Source organism: Monodelphis domestica, chromosome 8 (assembly GCF_027887165.1).
Source record: "Monodelphis domestica isolate mMonDom1 chromosome 8, mMonDom1.pri, whole genome shotgun sequence".
NCBI classification, from domain to species: Eukaryota; Metazoa; Chordata; class Mammalia; order Didelphimorphia; family Didelphidae; genus Monodelphis; species Monodelphis domestica.
The window spans coordinates 29,739,765-29,767,014 of NC_077234.1; the positions used below are offsets into that span (position 1 = coordinate 29,739,765).

Sequence of the window (27,250 nt, forward strand, 5' to 3'; positions counted from 1 at the left end):
TCCGTCTCATAATCCTGTGCAAACAGAAAGCTGTGGTCCAGATCTCTACTTTAGTCTTGGCCTTTTTAAGTTAAAGAATTAACCACTGACCCTGATGTTGGTTTCATCATTGGAGGCATCCAACAACGCTGCTCAAAACTATGCTAAAAAAGTATGGCAGCAATACTATAGCCCTGCTTCATTCCAGGGGTGATGGGGAAAGGATGGGAGCATCGTCCACGATCAGGAATCCACACAAATGTGCCGTCATGGAGCTGTTGTACAATATAGATGAACTTCTCTGGGAAAATTTTGCTACGATCCTCCACAAGCCCTCTCAACTTATAGTATCAAATGGTCTTGATCAGATCTACAAATGTTGTATATAGACTGACAGCCTATTCAGGACTCTGGCCAGAAGCTTGCCAGCAATGACAAACGTAGAGATTCCCCCGTGACTGCCACAGATGACCTATTTCCATTTCCTTAACAGAAGTGCACAATGAGACATCCTTGATCTCCTGGGGTAGGACCTCTTGCCATATAATCTGCAAGACTTCAGCTAGTCTTTGCATGAGCAGTGGACCCCCTGCCTCGTAAATCTCTGTTAGAATGGAATTAGCACCAGGCACTTTGACACAAGAGAGGAGCCTGAGGGCATTCTGAGCCTCTTCTTTAGCTGGAAGGTCAGCCAGCAAGAGACTGATTTCAATCTGAGGAATACGGTCAATGGCTTGGCATTGATTGATGGTGGTCTGCTGAGAACTCTACGGGAGTGTTCAGCCCATCTCTCCAGGATTGGTGTGGCTCCACCAGTGTGGAGTTCTTTGGTCCATAAATAACTTTCAGGGCATCAAAGAAGTGCTTTGGGTTGTTACTGATTTTCATCTGCCTTCTTATTGAGCCAAGAATCCTGCATCTCTCTAAGCTTCATTTGCATTATACATTTGATGGAGTTGAATACTTCCTTCTCATAGATGGATGAGCTTATCCTGCTGGTAAACCCTGTGGAATACTTGTTTTTCATTTAACAGCTTCTGAATTTCCCCATCATTTTCCTCAAACCAGTCCTGATGTTTGTGAGCATTCTGGCCCAGAGGAGTAAATAATAAGCAGAGTCCCTAGCTCACAGAGATGAAGGAATAGATTTATGATTTGCAAGGGTCTCCTTTCATTGATAGACAATATGGAATAATGGAAAGAAAGGTAGATGGGGAGTCAGGAAACCTGGGTTCACATCCCATCTCTACCAACTCTATGACCTAGAACAAGTCATTTTATCCCTGTGGGTCTCCAATTTCTCCTCTCTTATATAAGACAGTTGGATAGAAAGCCTCTAAGATCCCTTTCAGCTTTAGATCTATGACCGATCATTAGTAATCCAAGAGGACAATCACATCTTGAATCTCATTTAGATTGTACAGTGGATAGAGTGCCAAGCCTGGAGTCAGGAAGAACTGAATTCAAATACATGGACACTTACTAGCTGAGTGTCCCTGTGAAAGTCACTTAACTTCTGTTTGCCTCAGTTTCCTCATCTGTAAAAATGGAGATACTAATAGCATCTATCTAGCCAGCTTGCTTTAAGGATCAAATGAGACAATATTTGTAAAATGCAGTGGTTGGCACATAAAAATAATTATTCACTTCCTCTTCTTTTCTCACTCATCATTATTTGAATCAACTTCCTTCCCCTTCCTTCAGCTTTCCTATCCTTGCTCCTCTACACTCATGATCAAATTGAATTCCTCCCACCCTGTTGTTTTAGTCCAGCACTTGAAGCTAGTTCTGCTCCTAAATCCCTGGCCATGTCATGTCATTTACTAACAGTAGCTCATGCTATTGCCTTTCTCAGTCACTTCTTGACCTGGTTTACAGTCTTCTATCTCATCATTTCTTCACCAGCTGTTATCTTTAGAGATGTCACTGTTATGACCTCATCCAGGGCATGGACCAGTTGACTTGACGCTTGTCTCCCCAGGATCTGCCACTATGTCTGATGGATAAAGAGGTACAAAAGAGCACTCACATCAGGTTCAGGGTGATCTGCTTGCTGTCCTTGTCCTAAGGGCACATTTTCTTTATGTGGATCATTTTCAGTTTCATCTTGGTGTTGGTTGTCTCTTTCATAGGCTGAAAAATTAAACAAATCACAAGATTTCCCAAACCCTGTCAACCTAATTTCCCCTTGTGAACCCTCAAGAATAGTAGCCAATAGCCTTCCTGTAATAGCACTGCCTATCTTGTCTAGCTCCTGTCCAGGATATTTTCAAGGCTTGTTAGTATGGGAAATGGAGAAGGGGAAATAGAGGGAGGGGAAATGAGAGAGAGAAGGACAGAAACAGATTCAAAGACAGAGACAAGGGTAGGACACAGAGAGAGAAGAGGGAGGAAAAAGAGAGGAAGAAAGAAAAAAAGAGTAGAAGGAGAGAGAGGGAAGAAGAAAGAGGGAATTCATCTATCTGTCTTCTTTGAATAAAGGTGCATGATAGAGACAGTTTTGTGCCCAGATTCCTTTCTCCAGAATGCTAATAAAAATGGAAATGAACAACATTTAAACTTAAAAGTGAAAATAAATGAAATTGCCAAAATTAACAGTTTATTCTAGGTCCCATCAAAAGAGATACCCAAGACAATAGAAAAGATAAAAAATGTCCCACAAAATTAAAAAATTAAAGCCATCTCAGAGGTTAGGAACCACTTCATACACCTGGACCTATGACATATTCTATGATGTGATGATGATAAAGCTGCTGACAACTCATGGTATAAAGAGGCTGAAGCAGATGTCAGCATTAGTGAATATAAAGAAAAGATAGAAGAAGAAGAAGACATCTGGGGATTAGTTTGCTTGAGGAGCAGAGAATCATGGGTCCCAAATAAGAGAGACTGGCCATGTACGAGTCCTCACCACCCCCTTCTTCCTCCTGGACGCCCTGTTCCTCCGCTCCTTGGACGATATCATTATCCATAGCATCATAACGCGTTTGCTGCCTGGGAAGGAGACAAGAATACATTTTTCAGAACTTCAATAGAAAACTCAGAGAAATGTGACACGGATCATTTTTCAAAGCAGACAAGCCTTAAACGAGGTTTGTCAACATGTAGAGGAAGCCAATCAATGAAAGCAGACACATCCCATGTAGCGGGGGGTAGGACAGACACCGTCTCCCCCAAGCCAGAGTATACTTAAAAGAAGCAAAGGCTGGGTGGTTCAGTGGATAGAGAGCCAGTCTTAAATCTAGCCACAGACACATCCTAGCTCCCACTTAACCCCAATTGCCTAGTCTTGATGGTCTTCTGCCTTGGAATGGATACTCAGCATTGATTCTAAGACAGAACATAAGAGTATGGGTTTGGTTTTTTTTTTACCTTACTTTCCATCTTAGAATCAAAACTGTGTATTGGTTCCAAGGCAGAAGAGTGGTGGGCTAGGCAAGTGGGGGTGAAGTGACTTGTCCAGGGTCACACAGCTGGGAAGTGCCTGAAGTCACATTTGAACCCAGGACCTCCCATCTCTAGGTTGGCGCTCTATCCACTGAGTCATCCACCTGCCCACAGTCTCCTGATTTTATGAGCAGGAGGGGCACAATGAGTTTCTCTGTGATCCCTCCTGGCACAGAAACACCCACCGGAGGCGCTTCTGGCGGCGCTCCTCCTCTTCCTGCTCAGCCTGGCGTTGCAGAGCCTGTTCCCTCTCTTGAAGCCTCTGCTGCCGTAACAAGTGCTCCTGCAGCCTCTGCTTCCGCAGGGACTCCTGGCGCTCTCTGAGCTGGCGCCCTTCTTCAGCCCTCCTGGCGGCCAGCTGCTGCTGCTCCAACTGCTCCTCGTAAGCTGACTTGGCTCGGCTCACAGTCTTTTCGGAAGAGGGTGCCTGCGAAGGACGGGAGGCTGTAAGGATGCCGCCGCCACTTTGTATCCGTTCTGCCTTTGTGCTTTTCCGAGGGTTCTCCTGTCCACTGCAGGAGTCACCCCGGGAAGGGGACTGAGCCCAGCACTTTCGGGATTCACCCTCTCCTCCTCCCCAGGCAGAACGCCAAGGTGGCACCGCTCAGCGGCACGGGGACAAGTCAGACTGGCGTTGGAGCCCCAGAGAGACTGAAGACGCCTTCTTACCAGCCACAGCGTCTAATCCTGCCACAAAAACACTGCTCCCGCTTTGGGCAAAAATGTCTGCAGCGGTGTCGAATGACATTTGGTAAAGCATCACTACATTGGATTCAATCCTCAGAGCAATTCTGAGGTGGGCAAGGCTGGTAGGATCCGTATCAATCTTATAAGTCAAGAACTAGAGGCATTTTGTTTTATCATTAAATAAATTATTATAAATACTTAATTTTCAAAATTAAGAAAGTTATTTATTATTAATTAATAACTATGAATGATTAACTATATATTTATTTCCATATAAATATATGTTTATGCAAAGAAATTATGTGAACAAATAAATATTTGATTTCTATATGAATATATAATTAGATGTAAATAGTGATTAAAATTAATAAAATTTTAAAAATTAAATTAAAAATAACTTTCTGTCTTAAAATTGATACTAAGTATAGGTTCCAAGGGAGATGAAGGGTAAAGGCTAAGTAAGTGACTTCTCCAGGGTCTCACAGTTACAGTGTCTGAAGGAACATTTGAATGAAGGACCTCTTATCTCTAGGGGTGGCTTTCTATCCATCAAACCACCTAGATGCCCCAATGTTAGTATTTTATATATTACATTAAGATTACTAAAAGGAACAGGTATGTCTCTAAAATTATTCTTGAGCAAATGTATTAGTATTATAGTTACCCACCTTGTAAGTAAGGACATAGTGGGATTATTAAATAATTAAATTATTTAATTAAATAATTTAAAAAATTAAATTAAAGAAATAAAAATTTAAAAACCTATTAAACTAAGGTCAAAATGGAGAAGAGTTCCATCTCCAAAATTATTCTCAGGCAACTCCATTTTCATCTATCAAATGAATCTTATTTTCAGAATTTGGCTCACGTTTTTCCGCACGATGATTTTTAATGGGAGTTCCATTTACTTTAAAAGGAAATGCGGAGTTCAGAATCTCACAAAAAGGAAAAAAAAAATTCAATATTAACTTCCTCACTGTGAATCAAGAAGTTTGTGAGCTGAAGGTTCAAGACTGGTCCTGGGGGGGCCTCATTATCCCCATTACTGTCCATAAAAATTAGACTAGAGCAAGCTAAAAAAGGGGGCAGCTAGTACTTATGTCTTAGAAGGAGGGCAGAGAAGAAGAATTCTATCCCCTTTAAATCGGGGATTTTGCAGGGGAGAAGGGGACCAAGAGACATCACAAGAGAGCGCGCGATGTGCGGACTACCTCCCGAACAAGATGTAGAGCATAGAGGGTTTGTAAGTGCTGGCACGAACGAGAGAATTAAGCTGCTAATAAGGAGTTCTAGGTCCTAGGTAATTGCTTGAGTATATCACTAAGGCACAGAGAAATTTAATTTCCTCCATCTCGATGACCATTTTTGGGAGGTAAGCAAGTCAAGGCTTAGACATACCCATTTTACAGATGAGAAAATGGTGGCATGGGTTGGGACCTAGTTATACAGGGCTTGGAATCCCCATTTCCTGAGCTATATTATCTTAGTTATCAACTTTGGTCTGAGTGCTAACTCGATGTCTCTGTACTGCAAACAAGGCTCGAGACGATTCCAACATCACCGTGTGTGAGAACGGGGGACTGATGACCACTAAGGGTGAATGAGAAAGGCTAGCTAGGGTTAACTTAAAAGTTCTTATTAAACATCACCATTAAAAACTGATCAGCCAGCACAAAGGCTTAGTAGTTTTCCTCGGTCTATTTTTGATTAAAGAAACCATGAAACTGAGGTTGGGCATGTCAGTAACCTGCCACCCACGAATCTCCAGCAAACATCCATAGCCATGATTCAAGCTGCATGCCCAGAGCCCACCACCTGGTGGTGAAAAAGCTAATAAACAGGAGGACCATCTCACAGAAGGCTGAAACCACAATAAAAACAGGAATGGATGGCAAATGCTCTCGAGAAGAAAGAAGAATTCTATCCCCTTTAAATTGGGGATTTTGCAGGGGAGAAGGGGACCAAGAGACATCACAAGAGAGCACGCGATGTGCGGACTACCTCCCGAACAAGATGTAGAGCACAGAGGGTTTGTAAGTGCTGGCACGAACGAGAGAATTAGGCTGCTAATAAGGAGTTCTAGGTCCTAGGTAATTGCTTGAGTATATCACTAAGGCACAGAGAAATTTAATTTCCTCATCCATAAAATGAAAGTAGCCCTTGCCACGCTCCCTCAAAGGGATAAAAAGGCAGATTTATGTGTTTAATGCCAACTGGACTAATTCTCGCCTTCTGGCTGGCTATCCTCCATGCCTGGGATACTCTCTTCCCTTGCCTCCACCTTTAATAATCTTGAAAGCTCATCTGCCACGTCCCATTCCCAAAGCCTTTGGGATCCCTCCAGCTGCCGATGCCTTCTCCCTCCCTGTGTCCTTATCCGTGATGGTGATCACGGCCGGACAAAGGCAGGGGCTCTCCCTGTTTTGTCTTTGGATCTTTAGATTGGAGCTGTGAGCCCTGTGCCTGGCATGGAGTCAGGGCTCATACATGCCTGGCAGCCAGAAGATGAGATTTCATATCCTCTCTTTGCCTTTTTTCTACCCCAAGGACTTTGGGCTTCCAATTCCAAATCTTTAAACTAAGAGTATTAGGCTAGATCACGTTTAAGTTCCTTCCTGCCTCTAAGCTCTCCGATGATAAGAAATGGGTTTTTTGAGAGGAATGAAGAACCCATCCCACCCCACTAGCACACACACACATTACTCCCCATGGCCTGAATATTGTTCATTCTGTAACTGTTACTAACACTTTCAGGGGCAGCTAGATGGCACAGTAGACCTGAGTTCAAATCCTTGCCCTCAGATATTGATGAGTTGTGTGTCTCTGGGCGGGTCATTGAACCTCCCTGCCTCAGTTTCCTCATCTGCAAATGGGGAATTGGCCTCAATGACCTCTCAATTCTCCTCCAGTTCCAAACAGAGGATTCAATGAATCATTTTAGGAAGATAATAGGATATGTCGCACCAGTAGAGAAGAGTATTTACTGGCAAAGTGGATTATTTCTAAATCTTTAAAAATAAAACCAAACTTCCACACACAGCCAGTGCCTTCAGGTAGCTTCTTCTGCTTCTCCCTTCTGTGGGGGTAAATGGTATAAAGATAGAAAGGGGGCTTTGCAGAGAAAGAAAGGACTTGCCCAGGACCACACAGCCAGGATAGATTTGATCTTGGGGTCCCCAAAGCAGACAGCCCAGAACCAGGCACCTACCTCTGGCTGAACATGCTCTGGCAGGAGATTGGTTTCTTCCTCTTTCTGCTCCTTCCACTCATGCTCTTGTTCTTCTACCAGGCGCTCAGCCTGCCCCACCTGTTCCATCTCCTCCTCCTCCAGCTCCCTCTTGTTTTCCTCCTCAACCTGGTGCTCCGGCTCCTCCTCCCGCCGTCTGGGCTCTTCCTCCTCCTCTTCCTCTGCATGCTGGATTGGCACGTCTTGAGGGTGGAATTCCATCTCTTTGGGGGTGGGATGCAAGGTCCTGGCCTCTTCTGTCCTCTCCCCAGCTGCCTGCCCCCGGTCTTGCCATTTCTCATTACTGTGGGGAACCTAGACGGAAAAGGATGGGAGAAAACCATGCTGATTTCATGGGGAGATATTATGTCAAACACTAGCATCTTCAGGGTTGCCCAATCAAATGTAGACACGTGCTGGGAGAGAGTCAAGACATGGACCCCCCTGGTCCTGATGCGAGCTTTGAGCTAGCCCCTATGTGCCCAGCTCTTACCATTCTTCTGCCTTGGAACGAATATTCAGGATCAATTCTAAGACAGAAGGTGAGGGCTTAAAAAAGAAAAGACAACCACATGAGCCTGATGATGGGCACAAAGTCCAAAGGGCTCATCTGACATGATGGAGCAGGCATTTCTCTGCTCATTTTCCCCTTGAGATAAAAACAAAACAGCAAACTTTGAAAAATGAAATGTCGTCTTTTGTCTTTTTCTTCGATGCATTTTTAAAAGGTTCTCAAATGATCAATGTAAAATGATACAAATTAAATGGAAAGTAAACAGATTCCCATCTAATTCTTTGGCCTAAGGAAAATAACAGTATTAGCAATGATTTCAAGTATGAAATCAGATCACCCAGCTGCTTCAAAATTATGGCCAATAAAATAATATCATAAAACAACAAAATATGGATTCAGCGTCTGATTTCAAAGTCCAGCGTCCTTTTGTCTGAAGTACTTGTTAGCCATCGCCAATTAGCTAGGGGGGTTTCCAGAAAAGGCACATTTGTTATCTGAAAAAGTATAGGAAATGTGGAATTTGAAGTGGAAATGTGGTCCCCATGGTTCCGTCCCTTGAGGAGTGGCTTCATTTGAAGCAGACAGAGATCCTTCATCAAAAGGGGGGAAATGGAAAAGAACAAATGAACCAAAACACTTCTCCTCCCCCTTCCCTCCTGACAAATTATCAGTCTCAGCACCCCTTTCCCATGTGGGGGCAGCTTGATCATGTGCTTCACTATCTGGATATTCAAGGGAGTCTAACTTCTCCAATTTAAAGCTACTTTTCTCTTTAACCTGCTACGTTTTAAATGAAAAAGATTTAATCACATTTGAGAAACTAGAGCAGAGTGTAAGAGAGGCATTTTGAGACCGTTTTTCTAAAGAGAAGGGAGAAAGACAAACTTTTAGATGTGGGTTTTTGCTCCCTCTGCATAGCTGGGCTAGTTCTGCCACCAGAACACCCTGGATTTACGGCATCTTTTTCTTCTTTGAGCTCCGAGTGCTTTCACAAATATCTCATTTATCTTCACAAAATCCCCATGAAGTGGGTCTGAACAGATAATACTATCTCCACTTTACAGATGTAGAAGCTGAAGAACTGAGTGGCTAAATGACTGAATCAAGGTTAAATGGCAAGTCAGGGTAGAGGGGGGGTATCTACAGACCAGCCTCCCGACCCTTGCTCCATCTCTAGTCACTGAAGTAGGATGCCTTCAATTAGAAGAGGGTGAGGGAATGACAGAAAGACAGAGATGCCCAGAGAGAAATAATTGGGGTGAAGTGAACCATTGCTGGAAGACAATTCTTTGTTTACTGCTGGTGCAGAGAAAGACACATGCATCCCAAAGGAAATCAATTACATGGAGCATAAACTCAACTCTTTCAACACGGATAGGAACCTGGAGCAGATCTTGCACTTTGGGGACCCGCTGACCACTCTGGCAGTGCAAAAGACTTCCTGGGCACCCCCAGCACATTTACTCTGATCAAAGGGAAGCTCCTTGAAGGCACATTTTTGTCTTTTTGTCCCCTGAGCCTGGCACGGTGGTTGCACATTAATATCACGGGATTGTAGATTGGGCTGAAAGACAGCTTAGGAGACCTCATCTCATTTGACAGGAAGCATCTGGGGCAGGGAGAAGGTGACTTGTCCCAGGGTCACAAAGCTAATAAGTGTCCAAGGCAGGACCCAAAGTTGGCACACACTCCATCTGCTTCATCTAGGTAGGATGTGAAGCTTAAGTTTATTAGGATTGGTATCTAATCAATATTCTTGATTCACTGATGTATACACATTCAAACAAGATTGTTCCAATCAACAGGGCAGATACCAGTAATGGCTACCATAAATAAAAGCATCCCACGAAAACAAAAGCTATGGACTTTGAACATCAGCTCAAAGTCAACCTGGATTGCTCTTGTGAACCATTTAATTACATTTTAGTTAATTTTGAATCTTGGTAAGATTTCTCAGCCACACAAATTGATAGGAAGAGATAAAATCAACAGATAAAGACCAAAGATTCTGGGACACAATTCTTTTATCTTGTCTTTATAATCCCAGACTTTGAATTTCTAGGGCACGAAATAAATGTTTATTTGATTGGAGATGGTTGGCAAACTTGGCAGGACTGATCGACTCACCTGAACAACAACTAGACTGGTCAAAGATGGGGAAAAAATCCAAGAGTTAAACCTTCATTGTCGAGGAGAACAATTTCGACAAAAAATAAAACCACGGGAAAAGACAACTTAAGAATGACAATCGCTGCTATGTTCAACCAGGACCACAGATGTAACCTACTTCCAGGCAGAGGACAGAATGAACCAGGCATTTTGGGACATAATCAATGTGGAAATTTGTTTTGTTACAAGGGGAAAAAGGATACGAGAGAAAGAAAATAAATGCTTGTTACTGGAAACAGTTTCATTGTTATTACCTCTTTCGGCTCCTCCGTTATCTTCTTCTCTTTGGTGGTGAAATCAGCTGGGCGGGAAGTTGCTACCTGGAGGACATTTTGTTCTTCCACTCTATCTGGTTTTCGAAAGCTTGGAATCTTATTCAGTGTATCTTTTAGTTGTTTATATTCTGCTACTTGGGTCTGGATGCAAATTGTAGAATTTAAGAGGGGAAAAATATGTCACTCAAAGGCAGCATACTATGAATCTCGGTTCCTGGCATCACACACATAACATAGCTAGACTCCAGTTTGGTAAAATATGCAGATGGTTTCCATGCATTAGACAGTCTTATTTTGACATGCTTCCCCATTATAGAGAACATGCAAATTAGAAATTAGAGCTCTAAGGAAAACACGGAAAAATTATTGAGGACAGATGTTAATTTCCCAAGCTGCATACAAAAGAAGTCAGAATTCTTATTATTTTCTCTTCTTTCTAATAAACACCACTTTTACAAATGAGCCAGCTGTAGAATTCTTACTCTACTACATAAAAATCTACTGAAAATATGCTTAGACAAATGCCGATCGGTTTCCATTATCCATTATAGGCTTTTCCTCAGTTGAAAGCAATCAAATGTTTTAAAATGTGAGTACATTTGGGAACATCAAGTCAGCTTATGCTGCCAGGAGGTGGAGAAGTCACGAGCCAGAGCTGGGACCTCAGGTGAAAAGAGAAGATGAACTTTGTTCCAAGGACCTCAAATGCCAATTTCTTGATTGCCTTCTCTGCTTTTCCCCCACTGGGCTCACTAATTCTTTTATATTGTTCCCAAATGACTCAAATGTACCTGTGCCCTTAGTCCCCTTCTTTCCTATCTATTTCAGGAGCATGCCCCTTAGATCATCTTTCTGTCTGTCTCTGTCTGTCTGTCTGTCTCTGTCTCTCTGTCTTGGTCTCTCTCTCTCTCCTTACCATCTATCTCATAATCAATACTATGTATCAGTTCCGAGGCAGAAGAGCAGAAAGGGCTAGGCAAGTGGGATTAAGTACCTTGCCCACATCACATAGCTAGGAAGTGTCTGAGGTCACTTTTGAACCCAGGACCTCCCATCTCTAGGTCTGGCTCTGGCTCTCAATCCATTGAGCCACCTAGCTATCCATCATCTCCTCTCTTTATAGACTTCCACCTCCCTGACCACTGGTTCCTTCCTTGCTTTCTATAAACCTGATGAGAACCTCCCCTTTTACTAGATCCTGCCTTTCCTTCAAATGATCCTCCCCTCTCTTCCCTTTTATAGCCAAACTCCTAAAAACAGCTGGCTAGCCTCACTGCTTCCATCTTCCTCACACCTCACTCACTGCTCAACCCCTTGCATCCTGGCTTCTGAATTAAGCTGCTCAGGCCACATTCTCCTGGAAATTCTCTGCAGGGTTTCTGTGCCATTGCTTTCTCCTTGGTCTCCTCTCCGTCCAAATCTTCCCTATCATTCTCTTTAACTGTAACATCATCCACATTCCAGCCCTTAGGCATGAGGCTACCTAATGGAGAGCTCCGTTCCACATCTCTTCTCTTCTTCACTGCACTCACCTCATTATCCTCTCTATTCCAATGATTCCAGCCCTTGTCTGTTTCATGAGCTACTGCCTCACATTGCCCGCTGCCTGCCGGGCATCGCTACCTGAACGCTGTGTCAGCATCTCAAACTCATTATAGCCAAAAGAGGATTCACGACTGTTCCCTCTGAAATACTTTCACTGGCAAGCGGGCCACCAACCTTCCAACCCTTTGGTCTTGGAATCTTTGCCCTCCAGAGCCAATCGGTTGTCAAATCCTGTCAATGTTAAGTCCATAACATTTATTCCCTCTTCTCCTGTTCCAGGCTCTTGTCTCCTCTTTCCTAGACTAAAGCCATGAGCTCCAGTTGGATTTCCATCCTCTGGTCTCCCACCGCACTAACAACATTTTCTACACAGGGACTAAAGGAATCTGCCCAAATGGCAATTCTCCTTTTTTTTTTTTTAAACCACTCACCTTCCATCTTAGAATCAAAATTCTAAGGCAGAAGAGCAGTAAGGGCTAGGCAATGGGGGTTAAGTGACATGCCCAGGGGCACACAGCTAGGAAGTGTCTGTGACCAGATTGGAACCAAGGACCTCCCTTCCCTAGGGCTGGCTCTCCATCCACTGAGCCACCCAGCTGCTCCTTGGACAATTCTCCTTTTCAGGAGATTGCTGGCTTTCTTGTTTCCTTTGGGATAAAATATAAACTCCATACCTGGAATTGTAAAATCCTTACAAACTTACTCTAACCTATATTTCTAAGGTACGGATGCCTTGCTCTTTCCAATCACCTTCCATCCACTATGCAGGGCAGGTAATTGGTGAATTTTAGTTCTGGAGTCAAGTAAGACCTGAATTCAAATGTGAACTCACACACTTACTAGCTGTGTGACCCTACACAAGTCAATTAACCTTGTTTGCCTCATTTTCCACATCTGTAAAATGAGATGGAGAAGGAAATGGCAAACCATGCCAGTATCCCTACCATGAAAACCCCAAGCCTTGTTTGCCTCAATTTCCTCATCAGTAGATGAGCTGAAGAAGATAATGGCAAACTATTTCAGTATCTCTGCCAAGAAAGCCCCATGACTTCTTTGCCTCACTTTCCACATCTGTAAAAAGAGATGGAGAAGGAAATGGCAAACCATGCCAGTATCCCTGCCAAGAAAACTTCACCTGGGGACATGAAGATTGGACATGGCTGGACCACAAAACTAGTCTGGATATTCTATATGCACCAAGCACTTTCTGTCCTGTATCTTGTGAGACCATCAACTTCTTTAGGGAAGGGACTAGTTTTGCCTTTTGTTGTAGCCCAACAATAAGCACAGTGGTTGGCCCGCAGTAGGTGCTTAGAAAGTGCTTGTAGACTGACTAAACTAATCTCGCATTAGTCCTAGGCTCCCATGACTTTCTTGTTACTCCTTCTAGATAACATTCCCATCTCCTGCCAGCTTGCCTTTGCTCAGGTCATCTCCCATGCCTGAAATGTTCTCCTTCCTCACCTCAGCCTCTCAAAAGGCACTCAAGGCTCAGATCAAGGGGCACAAGGACTTTTCTTGATTGTCCTGATTCGTGCTTTCCACCACCTCCTGAGGCACCCTTCTCCCCCAGGACTATGACCCTCGTAGAACAGAAGCTCCTTGAGGGCAGGCTCCATTTCCTTTTTGTCTCTGTATAAACTCAGCACAGTGTCTGGAACACACAAAGTGCTTATTAAGTGTAGAATTGAATGAAAAGAAATGGACGTTCAGAGGCAAGGAGGGGATGGGGCTAAACTGACAGGGAGGGTGGGTAAGAGTTTAACAAGGACCTTTTGTTAAAGGACAGTAGGGTGACATAGTAGAGAGAGGACGGGATCAGGAGTTGGGGGGGGGCGGTATTTTTACCCCAGGCTCCCCCATTGGCCTGGATGACGTACAACCCTCTTTATCCCTCCTCTCCTCAGCAGGATTTCTTCACACAAGAGTTTAACTGAGACGACCTTTTCATTCAGTCAACCTAATTTAAGTTTTAGAAATCAGCACACACAAATAACTTCTGGAACTAGAAGGAAAGGAGGGGAGATAACTGCTAGACAGAAGCATCTTTGGAGGGCTTCCCCCTACCCTCCCGGGGTCCTCCCCTTGCACCTTGGCTTTTCCTGGCCCTATTATCTTCTGAAAAAAGTGTGAGAAAAGAGAAAAGAAGACTTCCTACCATAATTACGATTTCCATATTAAAAGGCTATTCCTAGCCCCTTTCCCTTCCTACAGGAGCTCAGCCTTGAATTATTTCCTTTCTCTTTTGAGCTGAGTCAAGGAGGGGACCCAGAGATAACCCTTCCATCCAAGAGCAGTTCTCCCTCTGGACTATGTGGGAGCAGCAGCCCACCCCTCACTGGGCTACCCTGCTCAAATCCTGCACGATCTTAGATGGCGCTTGCTTCTGGTTGCTAAGCGGTCTCTGCAGCTCTTGCTTTCAAAGTTAATAGATTTACCATGCCAAAACAAAGCATGAGCCTCGAATCTAATAATATCTCTGCATGAGGATTCATGATTACAAGTCACATCCGTGGTTGGGGGAAAAACAACACTTCCTCAAAGCAGATCATTTCTCCAGTCTCTCGAATCCAAGAGATCTTAAAAGGTGACTCAGTGAAAAATCCCCAGCTAGAGCATGGCTTGTAAGATCCTTCCCCCACCTGGCGTGGAGGATGTCTCCTAAGAGAAGGGCAAAGCCAACGTCTCCTCACTAGAGATTCAGGAATACCCACCCGTAGCACCTACTGGACAAGGCACCCACCGAAGCTTCAGTTTCATTCATTCGGCGGGGAGAGAAGGAGCAGTGAAGAGAGGAGAGCTGGAAACCCTTAAAGCATGCACAGTTCCCCAGTGTGGGCTGGCTCAAGCTGCCACTCACTGGAGAGTTGCTTGCAAGAGGCTACATGCATTCAGGAATTCAGAAACAGAAGTAGCCTGGGAAAAGAACCCATCCATAGAGGCTGGCACACTCCTAACCTGCGCAGCAGCTAGCGCGCTCTTGTGGTCTTCCAAAGTCACTACTAGGTGTTCGTGCTCGGTCAGTAAATTCTTATGCTGTTGCTACATGAAAAAAGAATTTGTACACGTTGAGCTTTTAGACCTCAAAGCGCATGCTTCTCCGTCAGGTGACAGTCACCGGACTGCGCACTGTCTGTAACTCTGAAAACCGGCTTTCCGACCCGAACCTCCCCACGCCACAAAAGAAATTTCCCAAGTGAAAAAACCAAGCGCTGTGGTTTGATCTACTTGGATCTAGACTCCTTTATTGTTGCTTATTGAGTTATTTTTACTTTTATATTTACATTCATTTATCATTTATTTTTTAATTTATTATTTATTTTAAGACTTTTTATTTATTTTAAGACAAGAGAGTTTTGCAAACAATCAGTGAGACTATAAAAAATGAAGTCAAAAGTCAAATAGAAATTTAAAAAAAGTCAAGTAGGCAGAGCAGCTCAATGGGGAGTGTGAGGACTTGGGCTCTCATCATCATTTCCTAGCCGAGTGACCTCTGAAAAGGCAATTTGCCTCTAGTCCACCTTATCTATTTAAAAAAAAAAACCTGTTAAACTGGGGCTAGATCAGAGGTCCTTAGCCTGGTGTTCACAGGAGGATTTGTGGGGAAATTTATTAGAGGGGGCAGGAATCCATGGACTTAGATGGGTAAAGATTTGGAGCCTTCTTTTCACTAACTTCTCAGTGATATTTAGCATTTCCTTCCAGGTTAAATAATGCTTAAAACCATGAGTGTGAGAAGAGCTTCATGGGCTTTACCAGATGGGCTCGACGATTTCCCAGCAAGCTGAAGACCCTGGGCTAGATGATCTCTGAGGCTCTTTGCCAAGCTGAAGCTGGGATTTTGTGATCTTTTACTAACACATGTGACTTGTGCCTGGGATGCTAAAACAACACAGCCCTAAAGACAAAGGACCACATTAGGACTGAGGGCAATCCTTGGGGAAGTGCCCAAGGTTACATGGACATTTTCAAGGCTACCTTCCAAAGGACCTGCACTCTCCCCTTGAAGAAGAAGAGTCTAACAGCCTAGATTTCTTCCAACACTGACTGGTAATACTTTTCTAACCCATATACATTAGGATTCAATTCTGATCATTTTTGCTGATGCTGAATTTTCCAGAAACACTTTTTTAAAAAACATAAAGCAAGGTACGCTTGCACAAACTAGAATTGTTTGTTTGTTTTTTCTGTAAATGGACATGCACTGAGGACAAAGGGCTTTCTCCCATCCTTAGTATTTGAGGAGAACGGTATCTTTCCCCCTTCCACAAGAAGCCTGGCACTCCCTTTATGCTAGTGTCTTTCCTCTGTTGGCAATCACCAATCTCATACTCACTTGCACACAATTGTGTATTCTCTGTTAGACTGAGCTCCTTAAAAAGCTGCACTGTTTTTCTTTGCATCCCTAGCACACAGTAGGTGTTTAACAGAGGTCTGCCGCCATGACCGAGCTCGACTTGTACAGAGCTCAGCTGAGTTCTCAATAATTCTTCGGCATAGATTGGTGTGCAAAGTGGTCCTAACCCCCTTCAAAGAAGCCCAGCCAGTATCTGCCTACACACACGGGGCAGGAACAATCCGATCCTTCCTTTCTCCCCTGAGAAGGATTGATTGGAATGTTCGCACTGGTCCTGATGCTGACTTTCCTCCTCAACAAAGAAGTGACCATTTGGCATGAGAAGCTCCCCAAGGCTGTCAGGTCATAGGAAAGCAAGGGGGAAGTCCTATATTAGGAGCCAAAGGGCATTATACGGACCTCACCCCATTGCAGAGCTCAGCCCCTGAACCTCAAAACTAAAAGGGATCTCCGCCACCGTCACCACTATTGAGGCAACGCCATGGCTGAAAAGGTGGACCCATTAATATACCAGACAAGAGGATATCCAGTCTTTGGGGAGGTGAGGCCACCCCTTCCAGGGTCACTTCATGCTACTCGGGATGCTCCGGTGTGGAGGACGGGGCACTGGGCTTACAGGTGGGAAGACCAGGTCCCTCCCAGAATCCGTGCTAGCCTTGGGACCCTGGACAAATCGTTTAACCCTTCTGAGCCATGGTGTCCACATTTGGAAATGGAAGGGCTGGCCGTGAAAGCCACTAAGGAGCCATCCATCTCTCAATCGAGGAGATCGCTAATTGGGACGAAGAGTTTGGTATTTACATCAAACTTCAATCTGCTTCTTTGTCACTTCCTCTAGGGCTCGAGTCGACCCAGTCGACAAAAGGTCTGGCCCCGGGTCCCAGGACCAGCTTCTGACCCATGACCAATGCAAGGGCCAGGTGAGGATGCCACTGTCCTGAGCTCATCTGAGAGGCTGGATCGAGCACCACTCTATGATGCAGTGACCCTTCTTCCCCCATGACAGCCCTTCAAGCTATCCTGTTCTCCCACACGATAAAGCATCCCTGGTTCCTTCAACTCACTGACGTTTGGGATCTCAAAAGCTGCCCTCTTCTGGAGGATCCTCGGGTTACTAAACCCAGACCAGGAGGAGCAGGCGCTTCAGAGGGTGGCCCTGGGGAACGCGGGGCAGCAAAACCACCTCGAGAGCTGGGCTTGGCTGAACTCACCTTCACATCTTGGAGCTGGGTGTGTATGTCCTGGTGGGCCTTTCTGAGCTGTCTGTTCTCTTCTCTCAAATTGTAAACTGTCTCTATTTGAAAAAAAAAAAGACACGCAGTGAGTGGCGTCATGAAATGGTTCTCGGCACAGAATCCTGCTCTATGATTCGTCCTCTTACAGATCTCCTACACCCCGATTCATCTCCAGGGACCTAGGTAGGGGCTGCTACCCATGTGATGACAACATTGGCATCAATTCACCGGGTCACCCCAAACCAGTCTGGCTTAATGCCATGAATCCTTGCAAGCAAACCACCCAAAAGACAAGCAATTCAGTTTGGGGAGATGCATTTTTTTAACCTTTATCTTCTGTCTTAGAATCAATACTGCGTATTGGTTTTAAGGCAGAAGAGCAGTAAGGGCTAGGAATTGGGAGTTAAATGACTTGCCCAGGGTCACACAGCTAGGAAGTGTCTGAGGCTAAATTTGAATCCTGGACGCCCCATCTCTACACCTGGCTCTCAACCCACTAGGTCACCCAGCTGCCCCTAGGGAAGATGTATTTTCATCAATGCATACACCAATTTGGTGAAGTTCCTGGAGGTCTATAATATTGTGATCTTTATAGCAAAGGATGTAGAGATATTCATTTTTTTTTTCAGGGACAGAGCTACCGTCTCTCATTGTGATTTCCACATATTAGTCTCCTAAAAGAAATCTCACATGAGGGGCAGCCAAGAACCGTTGAAGAGGAAATAAAGGCTACAGTAAGAGATTCTTGTTCATGGCCAGGCTGACTAGATGGCCCGCAATATCCCATCAGCATCAGAGATACCTGAATTCTGAACAGTTTCCCTTTTCATTTTTATTTTGGCAAATAATTGGAAAATAATTTGGTAAAAGATTTATTTGAAAATTATCAACCTATTCATTTGGACTTTTCATTTTCAATACACATTAATCTATTCATTCTGACTTTTAATTTTTCAAAACATATTAATCTATTCATTCTGACTTAATTCTGACTTTTTAAAAAAACTCAACCTGCAATTTCATGGGCAAAGGAGAAGGCCAGTGAAGAAATCCTGTCTCCCCAGGCAGAGGGGCACCTGTTCCACAACTTAGGTTTTAAGACAATTACCCACCAGGGATGCATCAGAGGCAGGATTCGAACCCAGGCCAACTCTTTTGTCTAGCACACAAGCATGTTTTGCCTCTAGTTAAATCAAAATTTCCACTTGGCCAAGCTCTGCCTTTATGACTAAACTCTGCCTTTCTTATGGTTATCAGGGCAGCCGAGGTCACATTTTTCCTCCTTGTAGATTCCCCAGAGAATTCTCCTTAGTAACCAAGTAACCAATGTGTCCCTTTCTCCAAACATGCATTTAATGGAGACAGAATCTCGAAATAGATTGTGACCAAGAAAAGAAGAGAGACTCAATATGGCGGCCACCAACCATCCAATAATGGACAGGTCCAGAAGCTGATTCATTGGAAAACTGTTTATTGCCAATCATAAATCTGATTCAGTGCAATATACACACATATCTACACGTGTGCATAGATGTATATTTCATTCATAAAAATATATGACACACGTGTATACCTGCATGTGTGTACTATGCACATGTAACCAGATAAGCACACACATGTTCATTGTACATGTGCCAATGTATATATACACAATCACTGCACCAGGTGGTAATGATGCTTCGACACAAAAAGTAAATCAATCAATAAAGTCAATGCTCTGAACGACAGCATATCTGATACTGGCAGGCTAGGGTACACATACAGAAGTGTGAACAAGCATGTCATTTCAGACAGCATGAACAACATGCCATATTAGATAGAAGCAACCATGCCGTAGGAAAGATCTCGGCTAAAATTCCATCTCTTACACTGTATACTCGCTGTGGAACCTTGAGCAGGTCCTTCAACCTCTCAGCATCCTGAGCAACTCACAGCAATTCACATGTCCAGCCACAAGGGACCACAGAGGTCCTCAGCCCCATTGACTGACAGAGGGGGAAACTGAGACCAAATGGCTCACAGCCTCACTTTAGTTGCAAAGCCAAGATGGAAACCAGAGACTCTCACTGCTGATGTCTTACCCTCTCCATTGTACCAGGCTGGGGTGGAAGGGGACATCTTTGGGGCTATTAGGGGCTCTTCCCTACAGGAATAAAATCGGGGGGTCAACTGAACAGGAGGAAGAAGAAGAGAAGGGGGAGGAGGTGGAGAGGGAGGAAGAAATGATAGTGCCAAAGGAAGCTATCAAGTCCTCTAAGAGAACAGGAAGAGGGACAGAACTATCTTCAGGTACGTATATTTTGGGGGGAGAAGGTGTCAAAGAAGAGGTGAATGAACCAATATTTTTGTTTCTGACCCAAGTGAAAGGCTGAAGGGGATTCTGGGTCTGTTCATGGCTCCCTCCCTCGCCCCTGTCTGGTAGGGAACAGAGCTGTAGTCTAAGAATCAACGGCCAGGTATGTGGGAACTGGGAGAAATTAGACAAAGACAAGGGACAAAGACTCTCATTCAGAAGAATTATCGCTGCTACTCCTATGCAAAGGACAAGTCTGAAATGGGAGCCTAAAGATGACTCTGTGAAGCTCCTTTTCCTCCAGGGTGGGACCCGGCTCACTGGCCCTTAGTGGGCACATAATTAGGGCAAACAACCACAGAGGCAGGACATTGGAGGCTGGGAGGGGAGGATGCAAGAGTCCTAAGGATGGGAGAGATGATGACGTGTAGAGAGGACTTCAAGGTATGTCACATACAGGATTTCCTCTGATCCTCACAACCACCCTGGGAGTTGGCTGTTCCTATTATGACTATTTTACAGAGGAACCAAGAAGCGACTTGCCTAGAGTTAAACAGCTAGAAGTGTCTGAGGCAGGATTTGAACTCGGGGTTCTTTGACTCCAAGTCTAGCGATCTCTTTATCTCTGGTCTTAATGAACAGACCATCCTAGGTGCAGATGTTCTGGTGGAATCACTGATCCCCCTGGGCACCGCGTCAAGGACTTGGTGTCTCCATTTTTCTCTGCCTTGCCCTCAGTGGACATTAATCCATCCTCCATAAAGCTGAGAGTTGAGGGCAAATAACTTAAATACATCTCACCTTTCCAAACTGAGCCTGGCCCTAGAATGCCACCGATCCCTGATTTGACAGTCAGGCAAGATAAGAGCTCAGATATTTTCCAGCCACCACTTGCTTTCGACCTCTTTCTCAGGGACCGATAATCAATCCAATATTACATTTCCTACCAGAAAGGATGTAATAATCCATCTTCTGCCTGCACTCAAAATCCTTGTGATCAGAATAATGTTCTAAATTGACTAAATAAAATTTTCAAAAAACAAAACAAAACAAAAAACAAACAAAAAATCCCTGTGATTCAGAGTTGGAACTGACTGAGGCAAAGCTCCCTCCTTCTTGACCTCTCCCTTCCCTGTTCCTCCAAACCCCTCCAGACCAGCCCTCTTTTTCCAGTGTTGCCATCCTTCTATTATATCCTTTAGAATATGAACTCCCTAAGGGCAGGGACTGTTTCTGCCTTTCTTTGTACTCCCAGCTCTCAGCACAGTGCCTGGCACACAGGAAGGGCATAATAAAAACTCGATAAGAATAATAAAACCTTCTGGATACCTTGCCTACTATTAACTGCTCTTCATACTAAATTACACACATTTTTTGCCTCTGTATCCCTGTCTACACCTACCTGTATATACACATTGTCATTTTTCCTCCCCAGCCTCAATGAATATGGTATTATTTCCTTGTTGTATCTCTAGCTCCTCTCTTAGAGGCAGCCGGTGGTATAGTGGTCAGAGTGCCTCAGTCAGGAGTCAGGAAGCCCTAAGTTCAAATCTGGCCTCAGACATTAATTGACTCTATGACCCTGGGTAAGTCACTTAAACTTTTGCCCTAGGTTCTTCAACTGTAAAACTGGGATAAAAGCACCAACCTCTGGAGGGTATTGTGAGGGTCAAGTGAGATCATATTTGTAAAATGCTCAGCACAATGTGAAATTTTCTTCCCAATTCCTAGAACTAGAACTAGAATTTTCTTCCCAATTTCTAGAACTAGAACTAGAATTTTCTTCCTAATTCCTAGAACTAAAATTTTCTTCCCAATTCCTAGAACTAGAACTAGAATTTTTACTCCTGAGTCCTAGAACTAGAATTTCTTCCTAATTTCTAGAACTAAAATTTTCTTCCCAATTCCTAGAACTAGAACTAGAATTTTCTTCCTCATTCCTAGAACTAGCAAGAGTGTACAGGGGAGAGTGACTTATAGCAAGAGCAGATTCATGGGATTGTCAGATCTCTGGGATAAGTGAAGGATGATCTACAGATTAAACTAAACATTTATTAAAAATGTTTAATAGAGTCAGGCTTGGGGTGGGGGGCTGTCGTCTGGGTTCAAATTTGGCTTCGGACTCTTTCTAGCTGTATGACCCTGGGCAAGTCACTTAACCCCCATTGTCTAGCCCTTCCTGCTTTTCTGCCTTGGAACCAATATACAGTATTGATTCTAAGATAGAAGGTAAAAGTTTAAAAAAGGTATCTAATAGAACTAAGACATGACTCTAGGTCTGGGGACATTAGAACAAATTTTTCAAATACAGTGCTTTCATTCAAAAAGCTTGCCTTCTATAAATGTTAATTTCTGTCCATTTTTTTAGCATGGACTTGAATTATGAATTGCTTTTATAATTAATTATTTAATATTTTATTATTATTTATTTATTATATTATTTAATAAAATATGGGATAACATGATTTTGTGAAGATTAAATGCAAATGACAGCTTATTGTTCAAATGGTAGCAAAAATTAAAAATTATCAATATAAACCCAAACTAAAATAAAAAACACTGTCAGGTAAAAATAACAATTTATAGGCATTACTCTGTATAGATTTAGTGAAATATTTAAATGAGTCTAAAATAAAAGGAAAGGGTGGTAGAGTAGATAGAAAGCTCCAGACTTAGATCAGGAAGTCTTGAGTTCCAATCCTGCCTCCTATGTGATCCTGGGCAAAATGCTTAGCTTGTGCCCCATTTATAAAATGGGTGTGAGAATAGCAGCGCCTACTTCACATTTATTGGGAAGGTAAATGGCAGCATCTAGAAAGCTCTACAAAAATGCTAGTCATTATTATTACTGCTATTAAAGAGCTCATAAGGAAGCATTCTGTTTTTCCTTCCAAAGCTGCCCAACTCCTCTCTGGAATACCCTTCAGTTTGGACAGCTCCTGCTCTTTCTCTTGCTGAAGCTGGAGGTATCTCTGCTTGTGATCACTGAAGGTCCTGCTGAAGTCATCACTTTGTTTTCGATGCTCCTCTTCTAGGTCACTGTGTTGCTTCTTCAGCTCTTCGTGCTGACTCTGCAGAGACCAAAATGGAACCATCAAAAAACGTGGCATGTCCATACACTTCCTGGCCGCAAGTCACCGAACCCCAATCGCCTGTCTCTTACTGTTCTTTTGCCTTGGAACCAATACTTGGTATTGATTCTCAGATGAAAGGTAAGTGTTTTAAAAAAATAAAAACCACGGGGGCAGCTGGGTAGCTTAGTGGATTGAGAGCTAGTCCTAGAGACGGGAGGTCCTAGGTTCAAATCTGGCCTCAGACACTTCCCAGCTGTGTGACCCTGGGCAAGTCACTTGACCCCCATTGCCTAGCCCTTACCACTCTTCTGCCTTGGAGCCAATACACAGTATTGACTCCAAGACGGAAGGTAAGGGTTTAAAAAAAATAAAAATAAAAACCAAAAAGTGGCATGTGCAAAATGGCAAAGAGGGCTCTGAAGACGTGTCCTCTGCTCCCGTGACTAAATCATAGCAAGAGGGAAGCCACTGCAAGAGAAGGGGAGCAAAAAACACCCTGAATCCATCTCTTTGGAGCATATGCATGAATATTTTCTCTTTCTGCCCATTCTTTTCCTTACATATCTCTGAACCAAACACATGGGTAGGAATTAAAGCCAAGGTATGGTTGATATATCAAAACGTATTTTTTTTTTTGCTAAATCTTTGGAGTTTGAAGAGGGTGATTGGAAAAAGAGAAAAATCACCATGAGATCCATGGGATCCCCAATTTCGGCAATATATAACAAAGTCTCTGTTCACTCAGACTTCCCCTACATCTCATATGACCTCCACCGTCCTTCCAATCTCATTCTCAAATTCTGCCTCCTCTTCTTACTTCTTACTTGGCACCCCAAATCAAAAATGTCAAAGATGCTTCCCTTGGGGCTCCCTTTCCCTGGCTGCACTGCAATGTCCCACAGAGCCTTTGATGGCAGTTTCTGTGATTTCACTGTCTCAAGCTCTCAATGGATATGAATCCCATGACTTTCAACAATCCTCAATGAAAGAATGCTGCCACTTACTCCACCTGATATACCCTCAGGAAGCAGGCAAGGTTTCAATTTCCAGAAAGAGTTTTTGTACCGCTCCTCCAGCCCTCCTCATCCAGGTGAAGAGGAGACATCAGTCTAATAGCTGCGATTCACAGCGACAGACTCGGGTTTGTGTGCCACCAAGAATGTCCTTTGCTAAGAACAAAGGTCACTTCTACCAGCTGGGTAGAAAGAGTTTTTCCTCCTGTCTTAAATGAATGAATTTTGCGAAAGGACTAAAGAAGGAGAATCTCTATGGATGCATCGTACGCCTCCACAAGTATTTGAAACATCCGCACATCCTAAAGCTCATTTTCACAGGCTTATTTATTCTTTGCTAAACTGACACCGATTTTGTCCAGAAGAGGCCCATTGAAAGCCCAGTGTGGGGAGAAAAACATTCTAAATAAACAAATCTCAAGGGATGCCAAGGACGGCAATAAGAAGGATGAGAGGATGAGATGCCTGAATTATGAGGAAAAATAAAATGAGCTAAATATGCAGACAGGGAAGAGCCATGAGCATCGATCATTTCTCACTACGTCCCTATTTTATCCACTGTAGAGTTGTGCCCATTGATCTCCTCCAACTTTCCCTTAATCACTCCACGGACCGGTGTCACTAATCACTGTAAGAAGCAGTTAATTCATCCCTTCCCTCACCGAGAGGGGCCGTGTTTAAGGACCATATTTTACTGAATACTCACTTTCAACATCTGATGCTGTACATTCAATGCACTGTATCTGCTGTTGGAATCTTGCTGTAAAATTGAAGAAGAAAAAAGTCAACCCAAAGACACCAGCTCTGCCTCGTATGAAACTCAGCCTAGAGCCACTGAGAGAATGATCCAGGGTCTAGAGCAAATTCAGGACTAGAATAGTGTCTCATCATTTATTTCATGTCAGTCGTAAGGCTGAGATGGGCAGGTACAACCCTCATATTTAAGTACTGAAAAAGAGGGACTCTGCCATTGAAGTAGTGATTGGACGGCTTCCAATCTAGCCTCCAGGACTTGCCAACTGAGTGAAGAGCCTTTGCAAGCTCAATTTTAACTTTTCTGGGTCTCATTTATAAAATGGAAGGGCTAGAGGACTGGACCACTAAGATCTTTTGAGCTCCTAATCCACACACTTGTTTTATATAAAGAACAAGCCTAGAAAGTCATCTAGCCAGGGGCAGCTGGGTGGCTCAGTGGATTGAGAGCCAGGGAGATGGGAGGTCCTGGGTTCAAATCTGGCCTCAGATACTTCCTAGCTAGGTGACCCTGGACAAGTCACTTAACCCCCATTGCCTAGGGATCTTCTGCCTTGGAACCAATACACATTTCATTTTCCTCTTGCGATTATTGTCCCAAAGTTTGTTTGTCTGTCTCCACATGAGTCGGTGTAGCATTGGAGACAGTAGGCAAGAAAACCAGGGTCTGAATCTGTCTCTTCTTACCTATATGACCATGGACAAGTTTCTTAGCCTCCCAGAGTGATGAGTTCTCACACCATAAATTCCAAAGCCCCAGGAAGTCATTAGCCCTTCAGTAAGGAATTACCCATCTTTAGCCACAATCAGGGAATAAGACTTTCATTAGAATGTTGGAACTTAGCCAGTAAGTAACTACTGAGTGTCTAGAAGCCTTGGAGGTGACTTCCTGTGGCTATCATTCCCCCAGACCACTAACTACTCATTACCTTCCAACCCAAGTAGCAAGCAAAGTCTTCTTATTGTTAACTATTTGCGTTCTTTTCTTATATCTGAAGCAAGTTTTTTCCCAACAAAAACATAATAAAATATATTTATTCACATAAAAATATTATATAATAAATAATATATATTATAATAGACATTATATGATATATTTATATATGCAAAACAATAAAATATGTTTTATTTATATATTATGTGATAATATATAATATAATATACACTATATATGATATATTTATGTATATGTAAAACAATAAAATATAATAGGTTTTCTTTATATATATCATATTATATATTATAATATACATTATGAGATATATTTGTGTATATGTAAAACATAAAATATGTTTTATTTATATATCATATTATATAATATGCAATATGTTACAATATACATGTATATGATATATTCGTGTATATGAAAAACATAATAAAATGTTTTATTTATATATTATAATATACATTATAATGTACATTATATATGATATATTTATGTATATGTAAAACAATAAAATATAATGTTTTGTTTATATATTATATTATAATATTATATAAATATATATAACAATATACATTGTATGATATATTTATGTATATGTAAACCAAGAAAATATAATGTTGCACTTATATATTTTATATTATAATATGCATTATATGTGAGATATTTATGTATACATAGAACATAATAAAATAGAATACAGTTTATTTATATATTATATTATATATTATGTATTTGTGTATATGTAAAACATAATAAAATATAATGTTTTGTTTATATATTATATTATAATATTATATAAATATATATAACAATATACATTGTATGATATATTTATGTATATGTAAACCAAGAAAATATAATGTTGCACTTATATATTTTATATTATAATATGCATTATATGTGATATATTTATGTATACATAGAACATAATAAAATAGAATACAGTCTATTTATATATTATATTATATATTATGTATTTGTGTATATGTAAAACATAATAAAATATAATATAAAAATAAAACATAATAAATGAACTTAAGCTCCTTGAGGACACGACCCATTCCTTCTATCCTTGTATCCCCAGTGCCTTGCATACAGTAGGCACCGGATAAATCTTTGTGTCACTGAACTGGAATTTTTTTTAGCATCTTCTGTTCAAATGGTTTGCTACAAAATGTTCTTATTAACCGAATCACATACAGACAAGCACACGGAAAACTTACCCTTCCTTTATTTAGTGTTTCTTGTGCTTCTAATTTATAAACCAGAAAATCTAGGAAATAAAAAGAGGAGAGACAGGCAGAGAGGCAGTGAATCTGGGATCTTTTACGAGGCCAGTCTAAGTGGAAAAGTACAAATCTCATAGAGCCCTACCAAAATATACTCAATTTTTCTTAAATCACTTCCTTATAGCAGTTTTGTTCAGCTAACTTTGTTAATAAATCGAAGGGAACTATTTTTTTTATTTTTACTGATCTAAAAACCTAAAGAAAATAAACAAAGAAAACCTATTATTATAAAAAGTGGATTTTCTCAGGGATTAGCATTCACTCTATTGGAGAAACTTAACATGGATGATTTATCAGGAGCCACTAGATGGCACCATAAAATCATTCAAGATTGGAAGAACAGACATGGTCAAATCTTGCCATCAAAACAGTCCTTAACGGTTCTTGAGCTTTATTGACCACTAGATGGCTCCATAAAATCATTCAGAATCTGAAAACAAGAAAGCCA

The 27,250-nt window shown here is 42.3% G+C and overlaps 1 protein-coding gene across 2 annotated transcripts in view; it reads right to left on the reverse strand.

Moving 5' to 3' along the window:
* The window catches only part of GOLIM4 (golgi integral membrane protein 4), a 123,663-nt gene that overhangs the window by 14,234 nt on the left and 82,179 nt on the right, over positions 1-27,250 (reverse strand). The window contains exons 3-12 of one of the 2 annotated variants that reach the window (XM_007502251.3): positions 26,737-26,786; positions 24,521-24,574; positions 22,648-22,798; positions 17,411-17,493; positions 14,801-14,884; positions 10,277-10,438; positions 7,322-7,654; positions 3,612-3,853; positions 2,891-2,973; positions 2,009-2,112 (exon numbers count right to left, since the gene is read on the reverse strand). In XM_007502251.3, coding sequence (XP_007502313.1) covers positions 2,009-2,112; positions 2,891-2,973; positions 3,612-3,853; positions 7,322-7,654; positions 10,277-10,438; positions 14,801-14,884; positions 17,411-17,493; positions 22,648-22,798; positions 24,521-24,574; positions 26,737-26,786 — 1,346 coding nt within the window. The remainder of the gene's footprint in view (positions 1-2,008; positions 2,113-2,890; positions 2,974-3,611; positions 3,854-7,321; positions 7,655-10,276; positions 10,439-14,800; positions 14,885-17,410; positions 17,494-22,647; positions 22,799-24,520; positions 24,575-26,736; positions 26,787-27,250) is intronic. The other variant, XM_007502252.3, reaches the window with a different exon arrangement.